Genomic DNA, 27328 nt, shown 5'->3' on the forward strand with positions numbered 1-27328 from the left:
TAAACATTTCAACTGTGACAATCACATGCATAACTTCAAGAAACCAGAGTTTACAAGTGTGATTATAACTCTAGAATCATACAGAGGTGGACCAAGTTGCTGCAACTTCATAGGGTCATAACCTCACATTTTTATCTAGATTGCATATAGAAGATGTGGAAGTACCAAATACAGATATCATCTGGCTATCTCAGTGTTCTGAACATGGCTACTATACATAAAACCTTAACTCATGATGTCTACATCACAAAAAACATCATTACATGGCATAAACCATATTTCCTCATCACGTAGTTTTTTTCATTCTATGGCCATACCTTCCTTGTCAGTTGGAAATAATGAAAATCTATGGCAATTTACAAAATCTTGAATTGTTGCTCAAGGGCATTGCAGATACGACCAATGCAACATGCTGCACTTAGAGGATACTCGGACACTGCAACAAGGAAAAATATAAGGTGAGTGAGAAAAGATGATTAGGGCAAATACTAAAGTACCTGTCACATCTTTTCAAATATGAACAAAAACCATCTGTAGTAATACAACTACTACAAAGCAAGGTAGTGGTATTCTAGTAAATACGCACGTTAGGGGTGTATTTCCTATTAAAATAAAATAAGCTCAGCTAAGAGACTATTAAAGAATTTAAATGGAAAAAATATATGATTAATGTTGGGGCATCACTTTTACCTGCAATCAGATCTTCAATATAATCTGCTTCAATTTTGCCATGGGCCATGGCCCCAACCTTCAAAAATATAGAAAGGAGTCAAAATGCTGGCACAGAATTGTTTTGAGCGCATGAGTTTTCTGGACAATGAAAAGAATTACAACTCACCACAAACACCAGTTTGGCTTTGGTTCCCATAGATACAACATAATCATGTAGCTTGATCACTTTGGGGGCACTGTAAGACAATCCTGAGAACCATACAAATGAAGGGAAAAATTAAAGATGCAAGAAAAGTTGGGAGAGAAAACATGCCAAGTGCAGATTCTACTGGAGATATAAGGTTTCTTGTCTCACCAAATGGCTATTTTTTGAGCCTTTTCAACCATTTTTGGTAACGATTGGAATCACAGATTTTTTAAGAATCTGGCTAACCTTATGACAAAATAGGGGATTGCAATCATGTATACCGAAATAGTGCTAAATACTGTAAATGTTTTGAAAAATTAACCCTAACTTTGGTTAGTTTTAAAGTTCCATGGCCTGTCAATTTGCACAACCAGACTAAACCAGTAATATATAGTGAACCCATGTGGTGAAATTGCTTTCACCTTCTAAATTTCAATTTCTGAAAGTGTTCACTTTTCATATTAACCATTCAATATCATTTCACACATCAACAGAAGCAAAAAGACAGTCTTTTTCTGTAAAAGCTAAAATCTGCAAACAATCACAAATATCTAATATAAATGTAGCATGAGAAAAATTGTGAAAAAGTCAAGTTTGCAATTACTACATAGCCAATCATAAGATCCATCCAAAGGAATGATTCACAAATGTAAACTCTTGCATTATGAAAGTTTGGCAATGACAGAAAGATTTGGGCAACTGACATTAAACACCTAATTCTGTGATCTTAATTTGTGCAGTTTATTCACTTCCAATAGAATAGATACTTAATTAACATTGATGGCACTGCGAACATCATACATGTTAACTATATTTTTCACGAATTGATCAATGACAATACCATAAGAATAAAAAGTAATATAAAAATGGCAAAGATTTGTTCATGGTAAAAAAGTAGTCATACCAATTCTCCGTCCACCAACTGGTAGATGCTTCGTAACTGGCTGTTTAACAACTCTCAACAGCTTTTCTGGGCCATTTGTTGCACGAATACTAAGCTTCTGTAGCAGTTGTACTGACATGACACAGCAAATCTCTCTCTCTCTCTCTCTCTCTCTCTCTCTCTCTCTCTCTCTCTCTCTCTCTCTCTCTCTCTCTCTCTCTCTCTCTAATCCATTCACGCCACGTTCCAATCTTCACTAGATGCCAGTGCAGAATGAAGCACTTGAACCCATAACCTACCCGAACAACCTAACCAACTAGGCTATACCATCCTGCAATGCTCAAACGTCAAACCACAATCAAGTTTGGGTTCCCCATGTTCTCAATCCTGACTTAATCCCTACACACATTTCTCTCTCTAGAGTCTATACACATGTCTCTCTTGGCCACATTGCCCAGTTCGAATTGCAACCTTCATTTTAGAACCCTTGAGCATCAAGTCTACATAAGCAACTCCACACACATGTTTTGATTTCATACATCATGATACCCTCAGTGAAGATAATAAAATCTGTATTTCCATCCATCTGCTTATCAAATCTTACCCATTAAACCACAAAAGCGCTTGAATGTTCTTGGTATACGAATATGGGGATTTACTTGGATAAGGACATTTGTATCAGTCAAGACATAGAGTCCCTTCAATTTTCCAGCTTTGTTCAAAGGACTGTCAAGGATTGCAAGAAGTGCCTGTTGCCAAGCAGATAAATAAATCAATGATCAATCAATGTGAATTTACTGATATATCATGAGCTTAAAATCATAAAATGCACAGTACTAAATACATCAATCGAAAAGGTGAAGAGAGAAAGAAAGCTATCATTAAATCCCCGCCTTAACGTATGCATAACCCACTAGATATATCTATGAAACATCAAGTGACAAGATATGAATTTTATTCAAAGTAAATAGATTATCAATGATGGGATTAAGAAAGCTATGATGAACAAATACCATACTGATAATTCGAGGTTATCCGTACCTTACATATCCAACCTTTGTTCAATGATCATATTCAAGTATTTGTTTATATGTTGACCCATTGTGTAACAAGGAAAGAGCAGACAATTAAAAGAAGGAAAGAGCAGATCACAAGGTTCAATCCTGGTAACTATACATCAACCACACCCCGAACTTTTGGATTTGGTTTTTTGGTTTAAGGGGGGAGACCTTCAGTTGGAGTAACGGAATGTTGCCACGTTGTTTAGGAGAAAAATCTTTACCCGTACACACACAGGAGTAGGGTTGCCTTGGTCCATGACAACCTAGGATAGCCACAAGACCATCACGAGACTTTGCGCACAGATGCCAACCCAAACCCCACAATGCTTGCACATTGTTTTGTATTAGATTTAATAGAAGTTCATTTTGCACTCTTTTTGTGTCATCTTAATCTTTAATTCAGTTTATTTCATTTAGTCAATGATGTGCACCTAAAGATGGAACTGCAGGATCAACATAATCTCGATAAAAATAGATGCACTAGGTAGGGTGAAAGGACACTGTTATCAGTGAATATTATACTCATCATAGCATTTCCAGTAGCTAGTTCACATAAACGCATATAGCTAGGAATTCATGGATTGATATATTCTTTCCTTTATTCATACCTGATGAACTATATCGGGTCTGAAGAGGGCAGGATCTTTCTTATGCTTTCTGAGGAAATTAGAATGATCATCACAATTCAGCAATTGATAATTCTGAAATAAGAGGAAAAGAAAAAGAAGCAACGGATTAATCAACTTGCAATACATAAGGGGGTAGGCCAAAAAACAAAAAAAAACGATTCCAAGACGAACGCCATATCTATCTCTGCAGAAAAGAAAGAAAGAAAGGTGAATTTTTTTTTCTGTTCGTTCACCTTTCCAACTTTCGCAACTTCGAGGGAAGCTTTCTCGAGAACGAACCAGATCCCTCCTTCGTCCTCGGGCTCTGGCTGTGCCTCTTTCTCCATAATGGGAGAGAGAGAAAACCCTAAAAAAGGCCTGACAAAAACCCTAGAAGGCACAGGATGAACAAAACCCACCAGCAGTATATGGATGTAATGTAAAAGAGAAAGACAGAGTGGGCGAGAATTCATGAAAAAGGATTTGAGGTGAGGGGTCTCTGGTTCTCAGAAATTACAAAAATGGGCCTGCTGTTTCTCATACAACATTTACATCATATCATGCCCACGTACCTCTTTCTCGCCCTTTAAACCCTAAAACCCTAAGTTCATCTCGTGTTTTCAATTGAACCAAGGAGAAACCTCATGGCTCTACATCATGCCCACATACCTCTTTCTCGCCCACTAAACCCTAAAACCCTAAGTTCATCTCGTGTTTTCAATTGAACCAAGGAGAAACCTCATGGCTCTACATCATGCCCACATACCTCTTTCTCGCCCACTAAACCCTAAAACCCTAAGTTCATCTCGTGTTTTCAATTGAACCAAGGAGAAACCTCGTGGCTCTACATCATGCCCACATACCTCTTTCTCGCCCACTAAACCCTAAAACCCTAAGTTCATCTCATGTTTTCAATTGAACCAAGGAGAAACCTCGTGGCTCTAGGTATGCGAGGGTGTGTGTGTGTATGGCTAACTTGGGAAACCACTTAAAGCCTTGAGTTCGTCTCGTGTATTCATATGTAGGGAAGAAGAAAGCTTATGGCTTCATGTATGGTGTGTTTGTGTGTGAGTGTGTAGCTCACTCAAAACCCATCTAAAACCATAGGTTTGCCTCGTGTATTCAATGTAAGGAAGAAGAAAACTTATGGTATCAAGTATGGTGTGGTGTGTCACATGTGTAGCTAACCAGTAAACCACCTAAAGCCCTGAGTTTGTCTCATGTATTCATTATAAGAAGAAAGCTTATGGCTTCAAGTTGTGTGTGTGTGTGGCTAATTCAGGAACCACCTAAAACCCTAAGTTTGTCACAAGCTCATTGCTTCTTATGGACAAGCGCAACCAGCAGCACAATGATTTTCTAAAACTAGACTTTTATGATATCTCCCTCATATGAGTTCGTAGCAAACTATGGGAGCATATTTCAAAATAACATTATTATGAGTGTTGATTATAAGCTCTCAAAATTCAAACATAATTATGAGTGGAGGCAGACCCAACTAGAAGAGAAACAAAACTTCCAATTGTATTTTTGTCTTGTCCTTTTATCTGAAGATAAGAATCGTATGAAATGGGCATAAGAACATTTGCCAATGCTACAAAGACAGAATTAGTTTTAATAATGTGTCACACGGTACACTAAATGCAAGGTGCCAACAAGAAATTTAACAAGTTATCTTCTTCATGGTAGTTTTGTCTAAGAAAATTTAGAATTTTCTTTTCTTCGATATGCTTTTTCTCTTATTAGACATCTTTCTCGGATTCTTTTTCCTTTTTCTTTTTACATTCACATATGCCTTTGTATTTGACATATTCTCTTAAGAAATGATTTCAAATCAAGTTCCTATTAACTCGCATTGTTTCCATTTTCTGCCATGGCCACTGATATTTCTTTGCATTTAACTTTAATCATTGTTGAAAATACAGATCTTTTAACACATTCTACATGAGCAAAGTGCAAGCATCATTCCTTGCTATGAAGTGGGTACATAACACATTTCGAAACACTTTTATACATTGTTCACTCCAACCATGACAAATGGCTGCAAGGGTGAAAGAATGTTGCAAGGCACACAATGCACAAAGTAGCATTGGCACTCGATGTCTTATCCATGATTCTCTGGTGACAAAGTTATCTTTAGAATCAAATGTTGTAACTATAGATGAAATCTCATTGATATCAAATGGAGTTATTATGGATGAAAGGAACAAAGAGCTACCTCGAACCACTGGCCATATCAAATCCACTAATTTCTGCAGAATTTCAACAATGAATGACTCAAGCTGCTCATCCATGTCAGTATTGAGTCTTGCTTCAGCACCCAAAAACTCTTTGAGATCACACCGCAATAATTTCTCCACGAAAGCATTGTCATTACTATGCAAATACACATGAAACTTCTTATGCTCAGATATGGTATCAATGTCAAAACATCGATCTAATTCGGTCCATGCTCTTATAAGGGATTTGCCACACTCTAACCAGAAACGAGAAGCCAAATCGATCAATCCAACCTCTCCAGAGTTGTAAAAGTTCTGAACACATCCTGCTAATATAAGTGCATATGCAGCCGAGGATAATGCAAAACGTGCAATTCGACTCTCATTTTTTACATCTCCTTGGCGATTAATGTCGGAAATGTTCTGTTCATCTTCTTGGTGATCATATCCGGCAGCAAGAATCTTGTATGAAGAAGATAAAACCATGTAGATGTCCAAGCATGAGCGATGCATCAGCAAAGGTAGATTTTCACAAAAACGGCCTTCACGAGTTTCTTGTATAATCTTAAATAATGCATGCTCTAGAACATTACAACAAATGTGTGGATTGTCATTGGTCATTAGTTCGTTGAGCCCATGTTCAAACTCATCTTGTAATTCATGTTCCAAGCATTCACTTTCACTTCCTATCATAACAACATAACATTAACAAACTCAGTAGATTGATGAGTGTTAGATCTCTCATCTCTATGTCCAGCCATTAGTCAAACAATAAGAATTGAAATAAATATCTGAATCTTGCAAAAAAAACCAACAAAACACCCCTAACTTGTTTGGACACGGTTCACAGGGGTACTGCGGTCTCTTCAGAAAACTTCCTAAAACAATATCCAAAAAGTTGAGGGTTTTTTGGTGTTTTCCCTACAATCTAATTTGAGTTGAAAGCGCGATATTGTTTTGTTTTGAGATGTTAATGCTAACCTTCAATGTTAACCACAACTGGCTAGGGTCTCATGGGATGTTTATTTGAAACCTAACGTAAGTTTGTAAAGATTTACCTGGAAGACCAACCTTTCCAAGAGAGTTATCGGCATAACCCATCGGAGTCATGCTGCATCTCTCACACTTACAATCAAAACGATACTTAATCCATAGTTCCACCATCCTTGTATTCTGATGAAAAGCTTCCATTTATCAAAACCCATTGATGCTTCATCAAATGAATATATATAACTTCATAAGGCAATCATATGGGATTCATTGTACCCTAGGTTGAAGAAGATCAATGTATGAAATGTAAACCGGATCGAGCTCTAGGATGTCACAAATAGATCGGAGGTGAAGTCGAGGGCCATATTGGTTGGAAACTACATATATATAAACCACATGGTTTGATATTAGATTCATTAAGCAGTTAAAATGCCAAAATTTTGGAATAAATTTTGGAATATAACTATCATCTGCAAAGAATGAGAATATATTGAAACCATTGAATGGAAACCAATAAGACATAACAAGAAAGATATCTAGACTACATTGAAAACAACTAATACTGTACACATATACATGTACATACTATATGCAACCTGCATAGACAGACCAAACAACATAAAAACAAAATGGAAGCAACAATACTTTATAACAGTAGAGTGCTGAAGTGCAATTGCTACAGAGTTTCAACTCATGTGATCCTACGCAAGTAGATACATATATTGAACCTGCATATGCATAGATAGACCAAATAACATAAAAAGACAATGAAAGCAATAACATTATATCATAGTCGAGCGCTGAAGTGCAATTACAACAGAGTTTCATATCACGTGCTCCAGAGCAAGCAGATAGAGATATAACCGACACAACAAGTGGCTTGAATAGTTTCGACAACCTTACTTATCTCAAATAATGTTTTTTTAAGCACATGGAGTTAATTACGCCTAGCATCTAACTCAAATAATGCATTACCTCCTGACCTATCCACTCCGTTATCCGCTGTACATGGTCTACCAACACTTGTGCAAATAGATATACATATACATATACGTATATGTATACATATCACACCAACATATACATATGCAAATGCAATGTGCATGTACATTGTGTTCTCAAACTCAAGAAAGAGACGAATTTGCAAATAAGATTTCATGTAAGAAAAAGGTTGTTTTTTAAAACTTGCCTGGTTGAGAGAAGAATCGCAACCCCCAAGCTTCCTTGAGCTCATCTGAGATGTCCACATCAGGAAGAAGACCAATGTCACGACCAGTGTCATCATCGCAATTGACAGTTGAGTTTCCGAGAAGGAAGGTATAGTATGCATTCGGGCGGCAACTGTGATTGATCCAGGAGAATAAAGGACCATAGATAGCTGAGCCGAGATGACCATCAAATCTATGAGAAGAATGACCATCAAAATCACTACAATCAGTACTAGTACTATTCTGACTGCCTCCAAAGGGCATTGTTAGGGGGTCCATTGGTATGTGCACCCCATTAGTGACCACTTGACAGATCACTTCTTCTAAAAGCAATATTTCTTCAGCATAAGATCTACGAGTGCTTTTCATTTGATGATAGTGTTTTGATACTGGTGAAGATATCAATGATTGCCTTGCCTTATACATGAGCAAAACATTTGATTTTAATTCGCTGGAAAATCTACATACCTCTTCTTCTATTTCTTCTTGCTCTACTTTTAAATTTGCTTGCTCTTGCTCGTTCTTTATGATTTCTGTGTCATCTGATACCATTCCGAGAAGATTCGATCGATTGCTCATTAATCCGCTGAGCCGAGAATCATAAGGATAAATCTCCGGGCTTCTTTCTCTTCTTTTTTCTAATAACAAGAAGTGGTCCGAAACGTTAAGCTTTTCGTAGAAAGCAAGAAGACGCAGAGCAAGGCGAAGATCACAACAATCAAAAGGATCAGAATCAGGCAACGAAGGCGAGGATGAAATAAGAGAGAGAAGGGAGCATTCGGCGGAATGGAGGTGAAGCGGAAGATCTAAGTCTCTACAGATTGAGGAACAATAAAGAATTCTTCCATTGCAGGGGCCATGGCAAGGGAAGCCCATTGTTGATGATGATGATGATGATGCTGATAGATAAGAGAAGCAAGCAGAGCAGAATTGAGAGAGATAAGCATCAGAGAGACAAGATGCCCATGGATGCAATGGTTGAGGAAACAGAGAAGAACCCATTGGAAGAGACCTTGAGGAGGAGGAGGATGAGGAGAATGACAGACACATACCCACCATGGTAATTTCTTCTTCTGCTGCTGCTGCTTCTCTGCTTCTTCTTCTTCACAAACAAGTTTCCATAGCCAAAAACTTGTGGAGTTCTAAGTTTGGGTGTGTTTTGAGATTTGAACACAAGACCCAACAAAAACTCTAGTCCAAACAACTAAGTCTTAAGAAACAAGACACAACATTTTCCGCAACACGCGAGGAGGAGGTTCCGCAAGGTTCCGAACTACGCACATGAATGATTTGTAATGGCATTCCGCTAGGTTTCGTGTTCCAATTATGTACATCTAATGTATGTAGGTGTAAAAGTTGGCAACAGCTCGGTTCAAGCTTAAACCAAGTTGTTAAACCATTTTGATATGGTTTGGCGGTTCAGCTCGACTCGGTTCAACCTTGAGCTTCACAAATCTATTGGAGCTTGGTTTGGCAAGGCTCAAGTTGAACCAAACTGGATATGTCAAAACCAGTTGAGCCTTAAACCAATTTGGTTCAACTTTGAAAACTTCCAAACCGATTAAGCCAAAAGGGAACCATTGTAAACCGGTTTAGGAAACGATTTGGTTCAAGTTTGAAAACTTCCAAACCGTTTAAGCCGAAACCAAACCGTTGCCGATTCTTACGTACGTACACAAATGATGATGTGCATTGTATTGTAGCCACATGAGGTGCGTGTCTACATACGTTAAGGATGATATACTTTCTATACTTACCTAAGAGAAAATCGTGCAAAGCCACGCTTGCATAATGCCCAAGAAGACACGAGCTCCTCACACACACACATACACTCAATTAAGGCTCATTCCGCAAACCTCATATTGTTACTCCTACTACTACACCTCACTAGGTATTTGTGCTAAGGATCCATCAAACATCTCACCTTTGATGTTGCAGTTTGAGGTTACATGCAATACTCCTCATAGAAGTAGGGTGATTGTTACGTGCATGACCATAAAGTATCCCATGTTAAGTTATATTGTAGTATTTTGCACATGAGGATAACATGTGAGGGTTAACCAAGAGTGTAAAGAAGGTAGGATTACTTTTATGGTCATGCTCGTAACATAAAGTTCACACTTGGCCCTCATGGGTTGTCTCAATTCCTTCGATTAAAAGTAATCCTCCCTTCTTTACACTCTTGATTAACCCTCACACATTATCCTCGTGTGCAGAATACTATGGTATAACTTACCAAGGGATACTTTATGGTCATGCCCGTAATACTGATAGATAAATAGATCTCTTTTTAACAATCAAAGAGACTCGTTGCAATACTCCTCAAAGAAGTGGAGTAATAGATAGATAAATCTCTTTTTAACATTCAAGTAAACTCTTTGCAATCTATGAGAGAGAAAGAAAGTGTTATCTATGAGAGAGATAGAGAGAGCCCTAAGGTGTTTACTTGGAGGGTTTGCATGGTGGGTGGATTACTCTAGGAGTTGCTTTGCAAAGACCATGCATCAGATCTAGAATGTATTTGTTTTGCACTATTTCAAAGGAACATAGTAAACACCAGATTATCAGTTATCCAGTGGCAAGGGATATTTAGACATTTGTATGCACAATGTTGGCTTCAATAAGTATCTACATCCCCATGCATCAATCGCAAGGTGGTTCAAGTAAGAAGCAAGCTCTTGATAAAAATACTTAAGCACATTACATCTTTAGTGTCCTTGCCAGGGATTATAATTTATAACCACTACTTTGCAGCTAGTGGCAAGCTTTTCATAAGCTCCCACATCTACGCTTAGCTAAGGAGATGAGGAACAACTACCTCCAACCATCAAATGCTACATTTTTTTTGTTGTTTGGGAAAGGGCAAAAGTTAGTCCCTGGCTCTAGTTCCACCTGTGGGAATAACTTCATGATCTTATCACAAATTTGATTATGTTAAGATATCAATAAGAGCCACGTTGAATGATCAATTCATTTGTTTTGAGATGTTACAATTTTTATCTACCTAATCATTGTTGCAAATCATAGACCCCTGAAAGTCAACTTCGGTGGAAGTGGATATTTATTCTTTCGCAATAAGGGTTTTGCTCCAACTTGGAAGACCTATTGCATATTGAAGTAATATGGCTCGTTGCTTTTGAAATCAATAAAGGTTGATAAAAGTATTCGACTTATGAGTGAAAGTTATTCGACTCATGTGATGTGAAACTTGAGATTTTGTTTGACCATAAAAACATTGGGTGGTTGGTAAATCCGATATTATCTGAGGGTTGATGACCAAAAATGGTGTATAAGGTAATGTAGATGCTCTTAGTTGTATTCTCGTCATATTGATGTTTTTTAATTGATTCATATAACTAATGAGGACATTTTTCATTGGAGTTTCCTGTCAAACGATTTTATTGAGATTAGCACATTTATCTTATCAAAAGTTAGTCAACTATTTTTAGTTGGGGGTGTTAAACAAAATGCTATTATTCAATGCAGTCTATCATTGTGCAATGGATGAGCAAACTAGTGGTGTCACGTGAGTTGTAGATATTGTGTGCATATGTTGATGTTGATATTGAATGCTTATTTGTTTGCCAAAAATGTTATGTGAATCCTAGATTTTGTGTGCATGTGTTAATGTTGATCAAATGATATCGGAGGCTTATTTGTCTCCCTAAGTGTTTGGGTATAATATTGCATAATCTGTTTCTACAAGGTAAATGCCTTCCATGGCATGTAATATTTCTAATCACCTTCACTAAGATCAATTGAACTGGATAAAGAAAAACTACCAATATTTAGGACTTTGTTTGACAACACCAATATATGTTGAACATGAAGCGTAGGTTTGTACCTTTTGAAGGCGGAAATCATGTGTATCTCAAAGGTCATTAGAATTATAGATGATTATGATCAACCAAGTTCCAAAGCTATCAACATATTATTGTAGGTCATCTCCAAATATTGTAATTCAAATATATAGATGATTTAACTTCATCTAGTAAGGTTCGTCTTGTTTTTCGTGTTAGCCAATTAAATCAGTGTTTCAAATTATTTGAATAAAGTTGCTTCATAATCTCTTAAGGAAAGATAAAAAACTAAGAATAAAGTTTCATATTTAGTAAAGATGTTAGTAGTTACCACTTGAGCCCAAACTTGTGCTAGATGTACATGGAAAACAAGAGAGTCACAATGTTTGTTGTAAGATCCTAGTTAAGTGGCAATGTGTCGATGAATCAACCATGAAAGGTTCACACTTCAAATCCACACTTCACAAAAGATTCCCCAACTTATGTTTGATGACGAAAACAACTTTCGAAGGGGGGAGGGTAAAGACTAAGATAGTCCCAACATGATATTCATGTGTTGTACCAATGCTTAGGGATAAATATGTAGCCCCAAGTCTGAAACCTAGGGAAAACATTTGAGCATGGAGGAATATGACAATGTATTGGATGCGTACGATGAGAGTCACTATTTGTTAAGTCGTTGTCTTAGAATATGGATACGCGATGCAACATTAAATAGGGACAAAGAAGGCTCCATTTTGTACGAAGAATGACCATTGGTCTATCTATTCCATGTTGATGTGTGATTGTAATTCCATGGCCTTCAATCATGAGGCAATGAGCTCGTTCATAGATGCTCCATATGTGGTAACTAGGTTGAGTTTTTCATGATCCATTTTGCCAATGAGAAAAAATATCACAATCTCTACTTCCTTTCAACTACATTGATATTTTATGCCCAATGCCTAACCTTTCATAGTGCATCTTTGATTGTCATATATCAACAATGCTATATTATTTCCCTTTTCACGCTCTTCAAAGAGATTTACTGGGTCTTAGTAGGATATCCAAAATATTTGTAATCATAATCTAAACTCATTCCAAGAGGAAGAGTCATTTGGAGAAAGACTTGTTTGTTGATACAATAGTTAAAGGTAACCATAAGCCAATTTGTAAAAAGAGAGTTGACTTTCGTGATATTGGATACTTATAATTGCGCACCTCTAACAATGCTTTTGAGCCATTTTTCAGGTCAAGCCATGCACTTTTATGAAAAGGAAATGGTGGATATTGAAATTTGAATCCCTATTGCTCAGAATCAATGTTTTTATTCAAGTCGGTGTCCAACAATACTATACCTTCTATATTATTGCGTCAAGCATGCATTATATGTGCATCTCTTGGAATATCTCTTCCGCAAAGTATATATATCATAATAAATAAAAAACGCATAATTATAGAAATTGTTGATCAAACTCTCCATCCCATAGAAGTACATATACATTTATTATTATCATGTATTTATCCTAACATGTGGTGAGCCATAAATGATGTCGATCACAACAAATTAAGTAAGCATCATCACCCAATTAATTTGATCGCCAAAGAGATATAGAGAGTATGTATTATTCCCTCCCACCTATATGTATGGTAGCCCAAGATTCCATGATAGGGATATTTTATGTACTTTATTAAAAATAGTGAGAAGGTGAAGAATATAACATTGCTTAGCTTGTCCAATGCGCATGGATGATGGATAAATTTAGTACAATGATATCAACATGCCACAATTATCAAGAAATGATCAATAAGAATATCATACTTATTAGAAATAATCACAGGAACCTGCAATAGGTCAGTCTCTTCAATGTTTGAACTTTGCATCACGACTTGTAAACTTGTCATAAATCATATATATATGCCATGGTTATCCTTAGATAGGCATTTACATATACCACCATTGACTATCGCAACGACATAAAGATATTAAAAAAATAACCAATATGGAAGTATAGAGAAATATGAAGCGCAAGTCTCGAGTGGGCATTTCATAGTGAATGTGAATGACTCTATTCTATGCGAGGTTTGCATTGTAAGTAATTTATTATGATCATCTCATTCCACAAACTCTTTACTAGAGTGTACATCCATGAAACCTCAACCTTATGTTACTCAATTATGTTCAAGCATCTAGATGAATAAGATGCCAAGAGTTTTCTCTTGTGTAGTAGAAGACTCTCTCATCATAGTTGTTGGCATTATCATGTGTCCAAAGAGCATCGAGGAGAACAATGTTAACAATATGCATCAAAGTCTATAAACTTGGGAATTATTTCCTTCAGACTTTCACTTGTTTATATAGAAGGTTATGATTCTTTCCTACATAAATGTTTCCCTAGAACGTCACATGAGTTGGCCAATGATTTTGAGATGCCATTGGTTTTTAATGCTTCTAAAATCTCATTGGAAAACTACACAAGGGGGGCTTACAAGAGAGGATTAACATCCACAAATACCTAGTCAACATCAACTTTGAGACCAATCACATTGAAGACAACTTACATTGTCACTTTATAATAATCCTTCTTCATACTCCACAAACCAAACATTTCACCATTACATCCATCTACCGAATGACAACACATCTCCTCAAAGAATGTGAACATTTGAAGTTTTGACCAATATTTGCCCATTTCTCGAGTGGTTAGGGGCATGAAATTTTGAATAATTACAATTGACATTGATATTTCTTTAGCCATAGCCAAGTTTTGCTAAAATAGTCACACCTCCCCATCTCAATCATGCACAAACACACTCCTCTCTCCCCGACATTGGATAATGGATGCTTTATAATTTTGAGCTCGATGGGACAAGCTCTCAATCAACAATTTCTTTGACTATAGTGAGGGTTTAAATAAAAAAATCAAGACATGTCCAATCAAATTGAGCTATACTTTTCAAATGGATAGACTCCTCGATTCCAACTTTGAATGATCATATATATATATATATATATTATAGATGTTATATGGCATTATATATAAAAAAACATGTTAGATGGCATCATATATTGTAGGGGCTAAATACATAACCTTATGGTCTCCAATTGGCAACCTTTACAACTACTACGTTCATTTGGCCACCATGCTCAATCGGTCTAGTCTCCCCTTGATGTGCAAGAGTCCATCATGTTTATAGGTCTAGTTTTTCCTTGATATGTGAGATTCCATCATGTCTATCAATCTAGTTTCGCCTTGTTTTCAAGAGGCAACATATGCTTACAAATTTGTATATGTTCTCCCTATGTGTGGTTGAAGAGACATTGCGACATTGCGACTCAAGAGATTGTTTCCTCTTTGATCCGTCTTGTCTCGAAGTGTAAGAGAAAAAAGTAACGGGATAGTTCATAAGAAAAGAAACGGGGAAGGAAGGAAGGAAGTAAAAAGGTCCAAAAAAGAGGAACAAAATGGGAATGTTTTGATGCTAGGGCTATAGATATGTCTATGTTTAAACTTTAGACTATAATGTAGGCTATATATAGCTATCTATCTAAATATATAGGCTACATGGGCTATTTTATGTATACATATGCATATGTGTATGTATGTGTGTATGCATATGTGCATTATGTTTATGCATATGCATATGTGTGTGTGTGTGTGTATGTGTATGTGTATGTGTATGTGTATGTGTATGGTGTATTGTAAATTGTAATTTGTAAATGTAATGCATGGTAGGTACCTGTGTGTGAGTATATATACACATGTATTTTGTTGAGTGCATAGAGAGAGACATGGCTTTGGTAAGCTTTTGTAGTTCTAATTCTCTCTGATTAATGATGGGTACCTTGCCTGATCTTGATGATGATAATGACAAACCTCCAAATGGTCTTATTGTCATCACCAACAAAGAAGAAGCTTCTTATAAAACAGAGCAACTCAGAGTGCAGGTATTTATTTATGATTTATTTTGCATTTCCTTCTTTTCCTCTTGATACTCTGCTCTGCCATTTTCTTTGCCCTGTTTTATTCTTTCATAGTCCTCTGTTATTATTCTTCAAGTTTTCTCAAAGTTTTGACTTTGATTTTGTGCATAATCTTTTGATTTGTGTTTTGCTATTCTGTGTATTAGATAATAAAGGATTGGGGATTTGTAGGTTCAGAGTTAATGTTAATGCTATGCGTGTATTCATATTAGGGTTAGGATTTTACAGTTATTCATATACATATTCATACTGGAGTTAGGGTTTGGACATTATGCATATACATATACATATGGAGTTAGGGTTTTAAAGTTATTCATGTACATATTCATACTGGGTTTAGGCTTTATGGTTTAAAGGTTTGGGCATTAGGTATAGAGTTGAATGTTTAGGGTTTGGGATTTTAGAGTTTAGGGTTTAAGATTTAATGTATGGTATGTAAAATATATGGCATACATGCATGAATGGTATGTATGAATGATATGCATGGCTATAATGTTGTGCTCTCTGTGCATGATGATTGGTGATAATGATAAGGCACACATGCATGAATGGTATGTATGAATGATATGTATGGCATAATGTTGTGCTTTCTGTGCATGATGATGGTGATGATGATAATGATGGACCATATATCTTAGGTAGTGGAGGAGCTAAAGAAGCTGGCTGGAATTGCTGTGCCAATTACTGCCATGAACCTTGTGGTCTATGTCCGAGCCATGGTGTCCGTGCTATGCTTGGGCTGGCTAGGTGGCCTTGAACTCGCGGGCGGAGCCCTTTCAATAGGCTTCACTAACATAACTGGATACTCTGTTCTCTTTGGCCTTGCCTCTGGCATGGACCCTATATGTGGCCAAGCTTTTGGTGCTCAAAATTGGCCTCTAATTGGCCTAAGTCTTCAAAGGACCATCTTAATCCTCCTGTCCTCGACCATCCCGATCAGTGTTTTATGGCTAAACCTTGAGAGGATTTTGCTCGCACTCGGGCAAGACCCCAGCATTACCACGGTAGCGAGTGTTTATTGCCTCTACTCCATGCCAGACCTCTTGATCAACTCATTCTCGCAGCCTCTCCGAGTCTACATGCGGTCACAAGGCATCACAGCCCCAATGATGTGGTGCTCTGCTCTCGCAGTTTTGCTACATATCCCGTTGAATATACTACTCGTGTTTGTGATGAAGCTCGGGGTCCCCGGGGTAGCCATGGCAGCATGTTGGACGAATCTCAACATGTTGTTGTTTTTGGTCGGCTATTTGAAGTACTCTGGGGCATATAAGAGGACATGGAAAGGATGGCCAACTAAAGATGTATTCCGCGAATGGTGGCCATTGTTGAAGCTAGCCATTCCGAGTTGTTGCGCTATATGCTTAGAATGGTGGTGGTATGAGATACTCACCATGCTCGCGGGGTATTTGGAGAACCCAAGAGAGGCGGTAGCAAGCACAGCCATATTAATACAAACAACCTCACTTATGTACACGATTCCTTTAGGCTTGAGCTCCTCGGTCTCGACACGGGTCGGGAATGAGTTGGGTAGGGGATCGGGAGAAGGGGCACGGCGTGCGGCCATTGTGGCTTTAGCTGTGTCCGGTCTAGTGGGAATCGGACATTTCGGGTGGGCCTCGGCATTGAGAAACACATGGGGCAGACTTTTCACGAGAGAGCAAAGTGTGTTACAGCTTACTGCTTCGGTCATGCCTTTGATAGGGCTTTGCGAGCTCGGGAACTGTCCTCAGACTACTGGGTGTGGAGTCTTGAGGGGAAGTGCTAGGCCGTCGAGCGCGGCCCGGATCAATTTGGGCTCTTTTTACTTGGTGGGTACGCCCGTGGCCGTATTCTTGGCCTTTCAAACCTCTCTAGGCTTTGCAGGCCTTTGGTTTGGGCTCTTGGCCGCACAAGTTGCGTGTGCCACATCCATACTCTATGTTGTTTTCTCTACCGATTGGTCTGCCGAGACGCATAATGCCCGGGAATTAAACCAAGCCTCGATGGACCAACAACCGAAACTCGAACTCTCCACCAGTCATCTTCCGCCACATCATGCCCTTTTGCCAATATCTGATCTCCATCTCGATCTTGATCACGACCATAACCACGATAACAATCTCGATGATGAAGAGAAAGTTGCTCTCATTGGTTCAACACCCTAAACCTAACCCTTCCCCCACCCCAACTCAGATCCCTCCTACCTTCCTCCGATGTTGGTGTGAACATTATTAGGAGACACACATTGGAACTGTCTCCCGAAACCTCGCCACTTTTTTGTTTTGGGCTTTCGACAATCTTAATCTTATATTTTCAGCTACTCGGGACGTTTTCTTTTAATTGGATTTTGGGGGTTTCATCTCCTACACACTTTTCTACTTCGTATCCGGAAACTGGGGCGATCTTTTTGTTAATGCGATTTTTGTAAAAGCCCTCATCACAACATTTTGGATGCCAATAATCTTCTCTGGTTCATTGTGTTGGTTGAATCGGTGGAATTCATTCATCAGACTTTTGGTCCGGTCACAAGATTTTGTCCCCAGCATTTTTTTTTTGCATTTGTTATTTAGGGTTCAGTCAAAACCTAGAACTCCCCTTGCTTTCATTTTGTTCAAACATTTGGTGAATACCACATAAATTTTGTTAGGAAATTCCAACTTTGGTACACTTTTTTGTTTGAGCATGCAGTCTTCCACTCAATGCCATCCGATATTTTCATTGTAACCCTACTATAGTGAATGTTGTTCCATATCCCCTCTCATTCAATTCTTCTCTTTGATCAACATCACCTGATTGAGACCCCTCTCATTCATAATTTTATTAACATCTTTAATCATTTGGTGTCTTCATGCCCACCCTCTTCTTTTCCTTTCAGCATTTGGCATGAACTGCTTATGGTATGAAGAACACCATACGTCTTTCAGGTACTTATTGGTGATTCACATTTGTGTATAAATACATGCATTCTTAACACTTGCCTTTTTGTATATATGCTTCTTTAGGGTAAAAAGCATTCGATTTCTTCAAAGTTTTGTATCTTTTTGCTACATGCAATCAAATTTAAATGTCCTTTATGCCGCAATTGCCATTTGATTCCAACAACATTGTGTATTTCTTCCACATCCCTTGTGTTGGAAATGTATCATATATTGGCGATTGCATTCAATTTTACTTTATAAGCATATATTATTTGACCATAGTGTCAATTTAGTTGGAAATGAGTATGCTGAAACCCTCACAACATGATAAAAGTATGTTAAATCATGTTGATATTATGATATAGATACATTCATTCATCTTGCAATTGGGTTTCTTTGTTGGAAAAATAATGATATTTCTCCTTACTCTCACAAAGGCCTACTTTTATTCATCTTGATTCCTCATCTTGATTAGTTTATCTTGATCTACTTTTCGCTATTGCTCGACATTGATCACCTTGATGTCATTAAAATTGTAGCCATTAAATTTCACTTTACTTTTCAAATGTTTCTTCCTCCCTCCCTATCTATTTGTCACACATACAAATGCATATAAAAAAATGCTTTCTCAATTTTAATTTAAGCTAACATGCATTGAGTGACATCCACTAAATTGTTGAACACACTTTTCCTTAATGCGTCTTGTGTCATTAGTAGCCTCTCTTTTTGAAAGCTTATGCGACAACTAGATTCATTATCCCCAATAAGTGTTCCTTTTCGACATCGTCAAAACCTTGCCTTTGATCCTCTAGAAGTTTGGATACCCAAGAAATGTCCTAGTAAGGTCATGATCATTTCATTTTTGGTGTATTTATCGATATCTCTCTAGAAGTTTGGATACCCAGGAAATGTCCTAACATGATCATCATTAGTGGTTTTTCATGCCATGCATGATAAGCTGATAGTTTATTGTGATGTGTGAACAAAATTTTCTGAAGTTGATATTATCATCGTAAGAAGTGTTTATTCTATTGAATGAGATAAATACGATGTTCTTTCATCCATCAAAGTTCGTAATGGTCTTCAATGTCACATTGGATTCATTTTGTAAGTCCTTTAGAACCATAAAAAATACCTTCCTATGATTAGTTTTTGGTTACATCAACATGGTTTTAATGATCAACACCACATCTTTTCAAATGATTCTTGTTATATTTTCCCTCCTCACATCACATAATTAAGATGCACGATTCTTCACACTTTTAGATTAATTAAGAAAACAAATGTAGCATTATGACAAAATGCAAAAAGAAAAGAAAGGCATTCTAATAAATTTCTCTATATTTTGAAAATATTATGAGATTCAATAATCTTAAGACAATATATAAATGACACTCACAACATGCCACTTGGATAAATAATAAAGTGCACCAATTGTTCGTCTTATATTCGTAAATAATCTTTACTGGTCCTCTAGAATGCCTAATTGCTTTATGGGCTATAACAAATCAATCATGTTTGCGACAATTGTAGGTTCAAATGAAACCTTGAATAATTAGCGCAATGAATAAATAAAACAGAATGCTTACATATTCTTGATTGCGCTGTAAGGAATGTCTTTGAACATAATAGTCTCTAGGTAAGGTGTCATCAATACACTTGTATCTAGATATTATCGACAATATACCCATGGCTTTTTCCATAACATCAAAACTACCCCTGTCTAATAGTAGACAGACTAAAGGATATCTTTTGTTAAACCTAAACCTTACAAAGTGGAAAAGCCAAAGACGAATCATGTCAAGCTATGCAATTGGGCTTTTTTAAACAACTGAAAGCCACATGCCTAGACAATAGTGCAACCAAATTAGACCTATTGTTTATGGATGTTGTGTGAGATTGGAAGTTTTCATTATAAATGATTTCCCAATAAACCCACGTGTTCAATGCATTGTTGATTGGGGAATATGCCTCTCTAGGGAGAATAGATCATAAGAAGTGATTAAACAATAATTTGATTAATCACAACCTTTTTGCATAAATGAATTTGAACCTTTTAATTTTTCTTTACACGAGACCAATTTTAGGGTTGAGAGGTGCAAGTAAATCTCTTCTTACAATAAACAAGATTTAGAAATCATGATGGTGATTGAAGTACTTTACCTCTTATTAGAAAATGCACTGCATAGAACAATTATTGCAATTAGAAAGGAGAAATTGATCCTACTTAATCATAGGCCAAATCTTGAACAAGTATATATGATCAAGTCAAAGGAGATATCTACATAAATGCCACAAACTTCTACTTATGTTTTCTTAGCTAGAAGTTACAACAAAGGTAATTTGTTTGTCTTTTGAGTTACCATGGGGTTGTTGAACTAGACTAGGGAAAATCTCCCCCATAGAACCCATCGGTGCCGTCATGGTGGTCATTGGAGGTACTAGTGCTTTTAAGCTTTTAGGTGCATGAGTTACTTCAAAGAAAGAAATTGCGTCAACTTATTTTAAGGGTTACTTCACAAAAGTATATGCCATGCATAAGCATGGGGGACAAATATGAAATAGACAAATTAAATTTTTGTGTCATGTTTACATAATTATTTATTACGGTCAAACATACATGGGTGAGCTTTTCTCTCGTGCATTTTGTACTTTAGAGTCAACCACATTTTATAGAATGTGACATTCACATTGCTCAACCACATATTATAGAATGCGTCTCCTCGTGTATCCACATGACTCTACCTCATTGAAGACTTCCATGCTTCTAAAAAATGTAGCATAACGAAAATATGTGTTTTTTGTTGAGGAAAATTGAATGAAAATTTGGGGTCCAATCCATTCTCGTCATGTTGTACACCAAAGAGCTTATTATTCCAAATATTTCACAAGAAGACATAATTGGTCGGAGTGCTCTTTAAAACATATTGCATTTTCTTCTTTTTTTTCTTTTTTTTTTTCCATAAAAATATCCTCCATTGGTATTAAATAAAGTGGCCAAAGGCAATATTCAACAAAACAGTCTAGTATTACAAAAATTCAACATAATTAACTAATAAACTATCGAACACTCGTGCAGCCAATAGTGGGCTCTTGAGACTACATTCCAAACCAAAAGTTCATCAACGAATTCTTAAGACCTATCCCGCATTCCACATTTCACATACATAGTGATATTTAGTTTTTCCCTCCAATATGTCCTTCTTCAGAATGTCATCATAAATCTCTGTTCCTTTATTGATGGCTGTCCTGGTAATATAGGCCTTGAAGATACAACTGTATGTGATGTCATCCAATACGCATTGTGCAACTGGTCGAAGAAATCAAGAGTGTCTTCATTGTAGCCATGTTGGAAGCAATCTTTGATGATCATGAATCTATCATGATATTTTTGGCCTGTATGTTATCATCAAGATTCACTTCTTCAATATGCCCGGCATTGCCACCACTCTCAATCTTCAAATCGGTAAGCAGGTCAATATTCATATTTGACATCTTAAACTGAATGCTTTCAACCGTAGTTTCACTACCCAAAAGAGCTCTGTTCTCTTTATCATTTGACACCTTATCCACAGAAACATTATTTACCTTTCTAGAAGCGTTCTCTTTAAATTGTTTTACCATATGTGGTTGCTGTTGCTGAACTTGATACTTTGACTTTCTCTCTTGAAGAACCCCTCATGATTGCTTCAGCCCCCACACCGTCGTCACTCATCCTTTCAACATACTATTATGCTTCAATCCACACCACCATATGTGGCTGATGTTGCTGAACTTGATACTCCTGATAAAAATGTACCAAAAAAACGAAGTAAATGTAGAGTATTTCCTCACCCCTCATGATTGCTTCAGCCCCCACACCGTCGTCACTCATGTTGTCATCATACTATTATGCTTCAATCCACACCACCATCTGTGGCTGATGTTGCTGAACTTGATACTCCTGATAAAAATGTACCAAAAAAACAAAGTAAATGTAGAGTATTTCCTCACCCCTCATGATTGCTTCAGCCCCCACACCGCCGTCACTCATCCTGTCATCATACTATTATGCTTCAATCCACACCACCATCTGTGGCTGCTGTTGCTGAACTTGATACTCTTGATAAAAATGCACCAGAAAAACGAAGTAAATCTAGAGTATTTCTTCACCCCTCATGATTGCTTCAGCCCCCACACCGTCGTCACTCATCCTTTCAACATACTATTATGCTTCAATCCACACCACCATATGTGGCTGATGTTGCTGAACTTGATACTCCTGATAAAAATGTACCAAAAAAACGAAGTAAATGTAGAGTATTTCCTCACCCCTCATGATTGCTTCAGCCCCCACACCGTCGTCACTCATGTTGTCATCATACTATTATGCTTCAATCCACACCACCATCTGTGGCTGATGTTGCTGAACTTGATACTCCTGATAAAAATGTACCAAAAAAACAAAGTAAATGTAGAGTATTTCCTCACCCCTCATGATTGCTTCAGCCCCCACACCGTCGTCACTCATCCTATCATCATACTATTATGCTTCAATCCACACCACCATCTGTGGCTGCTGTTGCTGAACTTGATACTCTTGATAAAAATGCACCAGAAAAACGAAGTAAATCTAGAGTATTTCTTCACCCCTCATGATTGCTTCAGCCCCCACACCGTTGTCACTTATCCTGTCATCATACTATTATGCTTCAATCCACAACACCATCTGTGGCTGCTGTTGCTGAACTTGATACTCCTGATAAAAATGCACCAAAAAAACGAAGTAAATCTAGAATATTTCCTGAACATATTGCATTTTCTATGTCACACAACATTAAAATAACATTGCTTTGAGCTCGAACTTCAAAAGACTTTACTAGTGGTCGCGCACAAGAGGGTAATGTCAAGTAACTTAAAATGTGAATACAATTGACAATGGGTTGAGAGTGGACAAGTAATATACATAGATATGAAAGAAGTGCATATGATTCAACTAGTGGGTGAGGACATGAATTCTAGGGGAAACCTCCAAAATATTTCTCAAGTTTCCATTTATTTCTCCAAAACTTTGAAGGCCAACCTCTTGAAAGAGCAAATATATGCCTAAAAAACAATGTGTCATTTGAGGAATATATGGCTAGTTCATCCCTTTCAATATGTCTATTTTGAGGATTAACCAAGGGTGCATGAAGAATAACAAGAATGCTAGGGCATTCATAGAAATAAAGAAAATTCTACATTAAATAGACACAAAAGGGTTAAGAAACGGGAAACCTAGTATAAAGAGGTACATACAAGAGATACCCATTCAAGAACCAATTATGAACTTTGAATTATATCATTGATTTCAAAACTAAAAATGTCATTTAAAAGGATTGCTATTCAACAATTCAACATTATTGATGTTACTCTTCTCGTTTGAAATTTCTAAAATAATAATTTACATATTCTTTGAGGCATAAGACATCGTTGATAACATCTTAATTGTGTACGGTGTGAAAACAAGCAAGGACATGTCATGTTCTTTAACTATTAAATATGCCTACAACTTAATCGTAGGAATTTCTATAGTGTTATAGTTATCATTAGAGTGCCAAAGTCTACAAGATTCTTAAATTCTCGACAAAGAGCCCGACACATATGTACATGTTTATACTTATCCTCTCAGTAAAATTGTAGATTTTGCTTTTAGAAACTCGATAGTTAAGGAGATGAATCATTTCTTTTTGTTCTTTGAGAGCATATTTTTAGTATGAGCTTGATTGAGTCTTGTTAGAATCTCTTTCAAATAGAAATTTGAGATGTAGAAACTCGACAATGCGGAAGTGTAGAAAATGCTTAAATTCTCTAGGAAGAGCTCGACACCTATGTTATGTTCGTGCTTATCCTCTAGGTAAAATCGTAGATTTTGCTTTTAGAAACTCGACAATGCCAAAGTGTAGAAAATTCTTAAATTCTATACCAAGAGCTCGACACCTATGTTATTGTTCATACTTATCCTCTAGGTACAATTGTAGATTTCACTTTTAGAAACTCGACAGTGAAGGAGATGAACCATTTACTTTATCTCTTTCATAGACATTAGAGATTTTTGTGAACTAAAAGTTGAGAATTGGAAATATTTTTTGCATATTGTTTATGTTTTGGTTAACTGTTCTATCAAGGCTTGCTCAAGGTCCAAAATACCTTGATTTGTCAATGCAAATTAATACCATGTTGTTCAATACCCTTCCCATTTTTGGGGCTTGAACTGTGATTCAAATTTTTACTATTTATGCCTTGTTTTCTAATATGATTTATGGTCTTAATTTGACCAAATTTTAGAGTATAGTTTTGTAATTTAGAACCATTCTTTGTTTTTCATTCAGCTCTATCATAATTTCATGCTTCCTCACTTGACTAAGAATCTACACTTCCTAACATTTCCTTTTTGGAGGCAACACTAAATTATTATGAACTCTTAAGTTCTGAAAATTGAATTTGTAAAGCCAAATCTTTAGAAGGGAAATGTTTTTTTTTTCATAAAAATATCCTCCATTGGTATTGAAATTAAAGTGGCGAGAGACAATATACAAAATAGTTCACTACTACAATGAATATTGCATATCTTGTTACCTTTTTCTATATCTCTTGAGCTACTACAAGCCTTCAAGATCCATATGAAGGTGATAATGTCTAGGGAAAGGCCCTCATTTTGCATCTACTTAGTATACCCAACAATGAGCACATTCCAAGAAACAATATTTCGATCATGAGGCCCTTTCAACACTTTCTCTGCTTTTGCAAGCATCCCACATTTGACATACATATCTACCAAAGTGGTACCAGTACAATATCCCCCTCTAGTAACTGCATACTCATGATTCTGTCATGAATTTGCTCTCCCTTGTGCATTGTTTCTGTGCTTCTACAATCCTTCAATGTACAAATGAAAATGACTGCATTTGGAGAAAGCCCCTCACTTTGCATATGTTCAAAACCGTATAATACTTCATAACGTTGCCCTTGTTGGCCATATCCTACTAGTAGTGCATTCCAAGAGACGAAATTTTGGGTAGGAAGCTCTTCAAGAACTTCGTGTGCCCTTAGCAGGCACACCACATTTGGCCTACATATCAATTAAAGCAATCCCCAACATAACGTCTTTGTCGTGCAAGCCTCTACACACAACCTCCTCATGAATTTGTTTGCCCTTATCTAACACCCTTATGTTGCTACATGCCTTCAAACTGCAAATGAATGTCATAGTATTTGGGGCAATGCCATCATTCTGAATCCGTTTAAAATAGTCCAATACTTTGTGGCCTTGATCTTGTTTAGCATACCCACCAATAAGTGCATTATAAGAGACTATATCTTGAATAGGAAGCTCTTGAAGCACTTTTTGAGATTTTACAAACTCTCCACATTTGGCATACATATTCACTAAGGTATTTCCATGCATAAAATCATTTTTCAGCAACCTTGAGCTGAGAATCATATTATGCATTTGTTTACCCTTGAATAGAGCTCCTATGTTTCTACAAGCCTTTAAACTGCAAAAAGAATGAGATCACATCATGAGAAAGCCCCTCACTTTGCATACGTTCTTAACACTTCAGTGCTTCAAGATATTGCCCTTGTTGGTTTTACCTTGAAATTAATGCAGACCAAGAGACTATATATCGGGCGAGAAGCCTTTCGAGCACTTCGTGAGCCTTGATGAGTACACCACATTCCACATACATGTCAATCAAAGCATTTCCAATCACCACATTCTTCTCAGTAGACCCTTGCTAATAAATTTATTGTGGATTAGTTTTCCTTTCTGTATATCTCCTATGTTGCAACTTGCCACAAACTCTCAAGATGCCAATAAGGGTTAGTATACTTGGAGAGAGGCCTTCGCTTTGCATAAGTTCCAACCAGTTCAATGCTTCATGGCATAGCCCCGTCCAACATACCCTGCGATTAGTGAACTCCATGAAATATCATCACAAATAGGAAGCTCTTCAAAAATATTTTGTGCTTTTCCATGCTTAGCACATTTTCTAAACATATCGATCAAATAATTTCCAAGCTTGATATTCTTCCTTAATTAGCTCTTACTCACAATTTCATTTTGAAATTGATTTTTCATATCTACCATACCTTCTATGCTGCTGCAAGATTTGAAGATGCAAATCAAAGTCAGTGCATTTGGAGAGAGACCCTCTTTTTGCATTATTGCAAAGCAATTGAACACTTCATATTGTTTTTTTGGTTAGCATATCCTACAATTACAACATTCCACGAAGCCATATCTTGGTTAGGAAGCTATAGTAGCAATTTCTGTACTTCTTACCACATTTTGCATACATCCATACTAAACTACTTCCAAGATGGGTATTCTTTGCTAGAAAACCTCTTTATAGAATATGAGCATGGACCTTGATACCTTCAAGGTCTTTCTTCTTGCCACATGCCTTGAGATTGAATAAAATCTCAGTTATTTCTTTTTGGGTCTCACATTACATGCCATGAAAAACTAACATTATGAAACTATCCTTTTTCTTGCCAAAACTACTCTATTATGTAATGGAAGTCTTTTGAACACATTGAGTGCCTCTTGATCTTGCATAAGCTGAACCTAATTCAAGGCTTCTTTATCTTGGCCATTCTCTACATATCCTCTAATGAGTGAGGTCCAAAGCACCACATTTGAAAGCCTAAGCTTATGAAAACCTCTTGTGCTTTTGCAAGGAAACCACATTTGGCATATATATAGTATGGAATACAAAAAGAAGATAAATTGTTGATCGAAATCAATTCCCCCAAGCAGAAGTGATGCTAACCTTATTCTCCTTCCTTAATTCACCTCCACTCCTAACAAATA

The 27328-nt window shown here is 36.9% G+C and overlaps 4 protein-coding genes across 6 annotated transcripts; 1 reads left to right on the plus strand and 3 right to left on the minus strand.

The window, feature by feature from the left end:
* LOC147865902 (nucleolar essential protein-like protein) lies at nucleotides 1–3854 on the minus strand. 2 transcript variants are annotated; one of them, XM_087316230.1, is made up of 7 exons: nucleotides 3666–3853; nucleotides 3412–3504; nucleotides 2347–2491; nucleotides 1764–1874; nucleotides 839–921; nucleotides 691–748; nucleotides 1–436 (listed from the first exon to the last, which is right to left on the minus strand). In XM_087316230.1, exons 1-7 carry the CDS (start codon nucleotides 3756–3758, stop codon nucleotides 357–359), a joined length of 663 nt encoding a protein of 220 aa, XP_087172356.1. In that variant the 5' UTR covers nucleotides 3759–3853; the 3' UTR covers nucleotides 1–356. The 2 variants fall into 2 exon arrangements, with proteins under 2 accessions (XP_087172356.1, XP_087172357.1); XM_087316231.1 differs by lacking the exon at nucleotides 3412–3504 and having other exon boundaries at nucleotides 3666–3854.
* Nucleotides 3855–5323: 1469 nt separating this feature from the next.
* LOC147865903 (SET domain-containing protein) lies at nucleotides 5324–8975 on the minus strand. 2 transcript variants are annotated; one of them, XM_087316233.1, is made up of 5 exons: nucleotides 7810–8975; nucleotides 6897–6997; nucleotides 6689–6803; nucleotides 5630–6316; nucleotides 5357–5529 (listed from the first exon to the last, which is right to left on the minus strand). In XM_087316233.1, the coding sequence occupies exons 1-5, from the start codon at nucleotides 8885–8887 to the stop codon at nucleotides 5516–5518; spliced, it is 1995 nt and encodes a 664-aa protein (XP_087172359.1). In that variant the 5' UTR covers nucleotides 8888–8975; the 3' UTR covers nucleotides 5357–5515. The 2 variants fall into 2 exon arrangements, with proteins under 2 accessions (XP_087172358.1, XP_087172359.1); XM_087316232.1 differs by having other exon boundaries at nucleotides 5324–6316.
* A 6353-nt stretch (nucleotides 8976–15328) lies between these two features.
* Nucleotides 15329–18410, plus strand: LOC147865904 (protein DETOXIFICATION 54-like). The gene is made up of 2 exons (XM_087316234.1): nucleotides 15329–15556; nucleotides 16231–18410. The coding sequence occupies exons 1-2, from the start codon at nucleotides 15443–15445 to the stop codon at nucleotides 17737–17739; spliced, it is 1623 nt and encodes a 540-aa protein (XP_087172360.1). The 5' UTR covers nucleotides 15329–15442; the 3' UTR covers nucleotides 17740–18410.
* A 4773-nt stretch (nucleotides 18411–23183) lies between these two features.
* Nucleotides 23184–26438, minus strand: LOC147865905 (pentatricopeptide repeat-containing protein At4g18520, chloroplastic-like). The gene is made up of 6 exons (XM_087316012.1): nucleotides 26418–26438; nucleotides 26107–26249; nucleotides 25677–26009; nucleotides 25300–25582; nucleotides 25090–25174; nucleotides 23184–23275 (listed from the first exon to the last, which is right to left on the minus strand). Exons 1-6 carry the CDS (start codon nucleotides 26436–26438, stop codon nucleotides 23184–23186), a joined length of 957 nt encoding a protein of 318 aa, XP_087172138.1.
* Between the last annotated feature and the right edge of the window lie 890 nt (nucleotides 26439–27328).

Source organism: Azolla caroliniana, unplaced genomic scaffold (assembly GCF_043228905.1).
Source record: "Azolla caroliniana isolate FFs.n. ecotype wild unplaced genomic scaffold, voAzoCaro1.0.p SCAF_3, whole genome shotgun sequence".
NCBI classification, from domain to species: domain Eukaryota; kingdom Viridiplantae; phylum Streptophyta; class Polypodiopsida; order Salviniales; family Salviniaceae; genus Azolla; species Azolla caroliniana.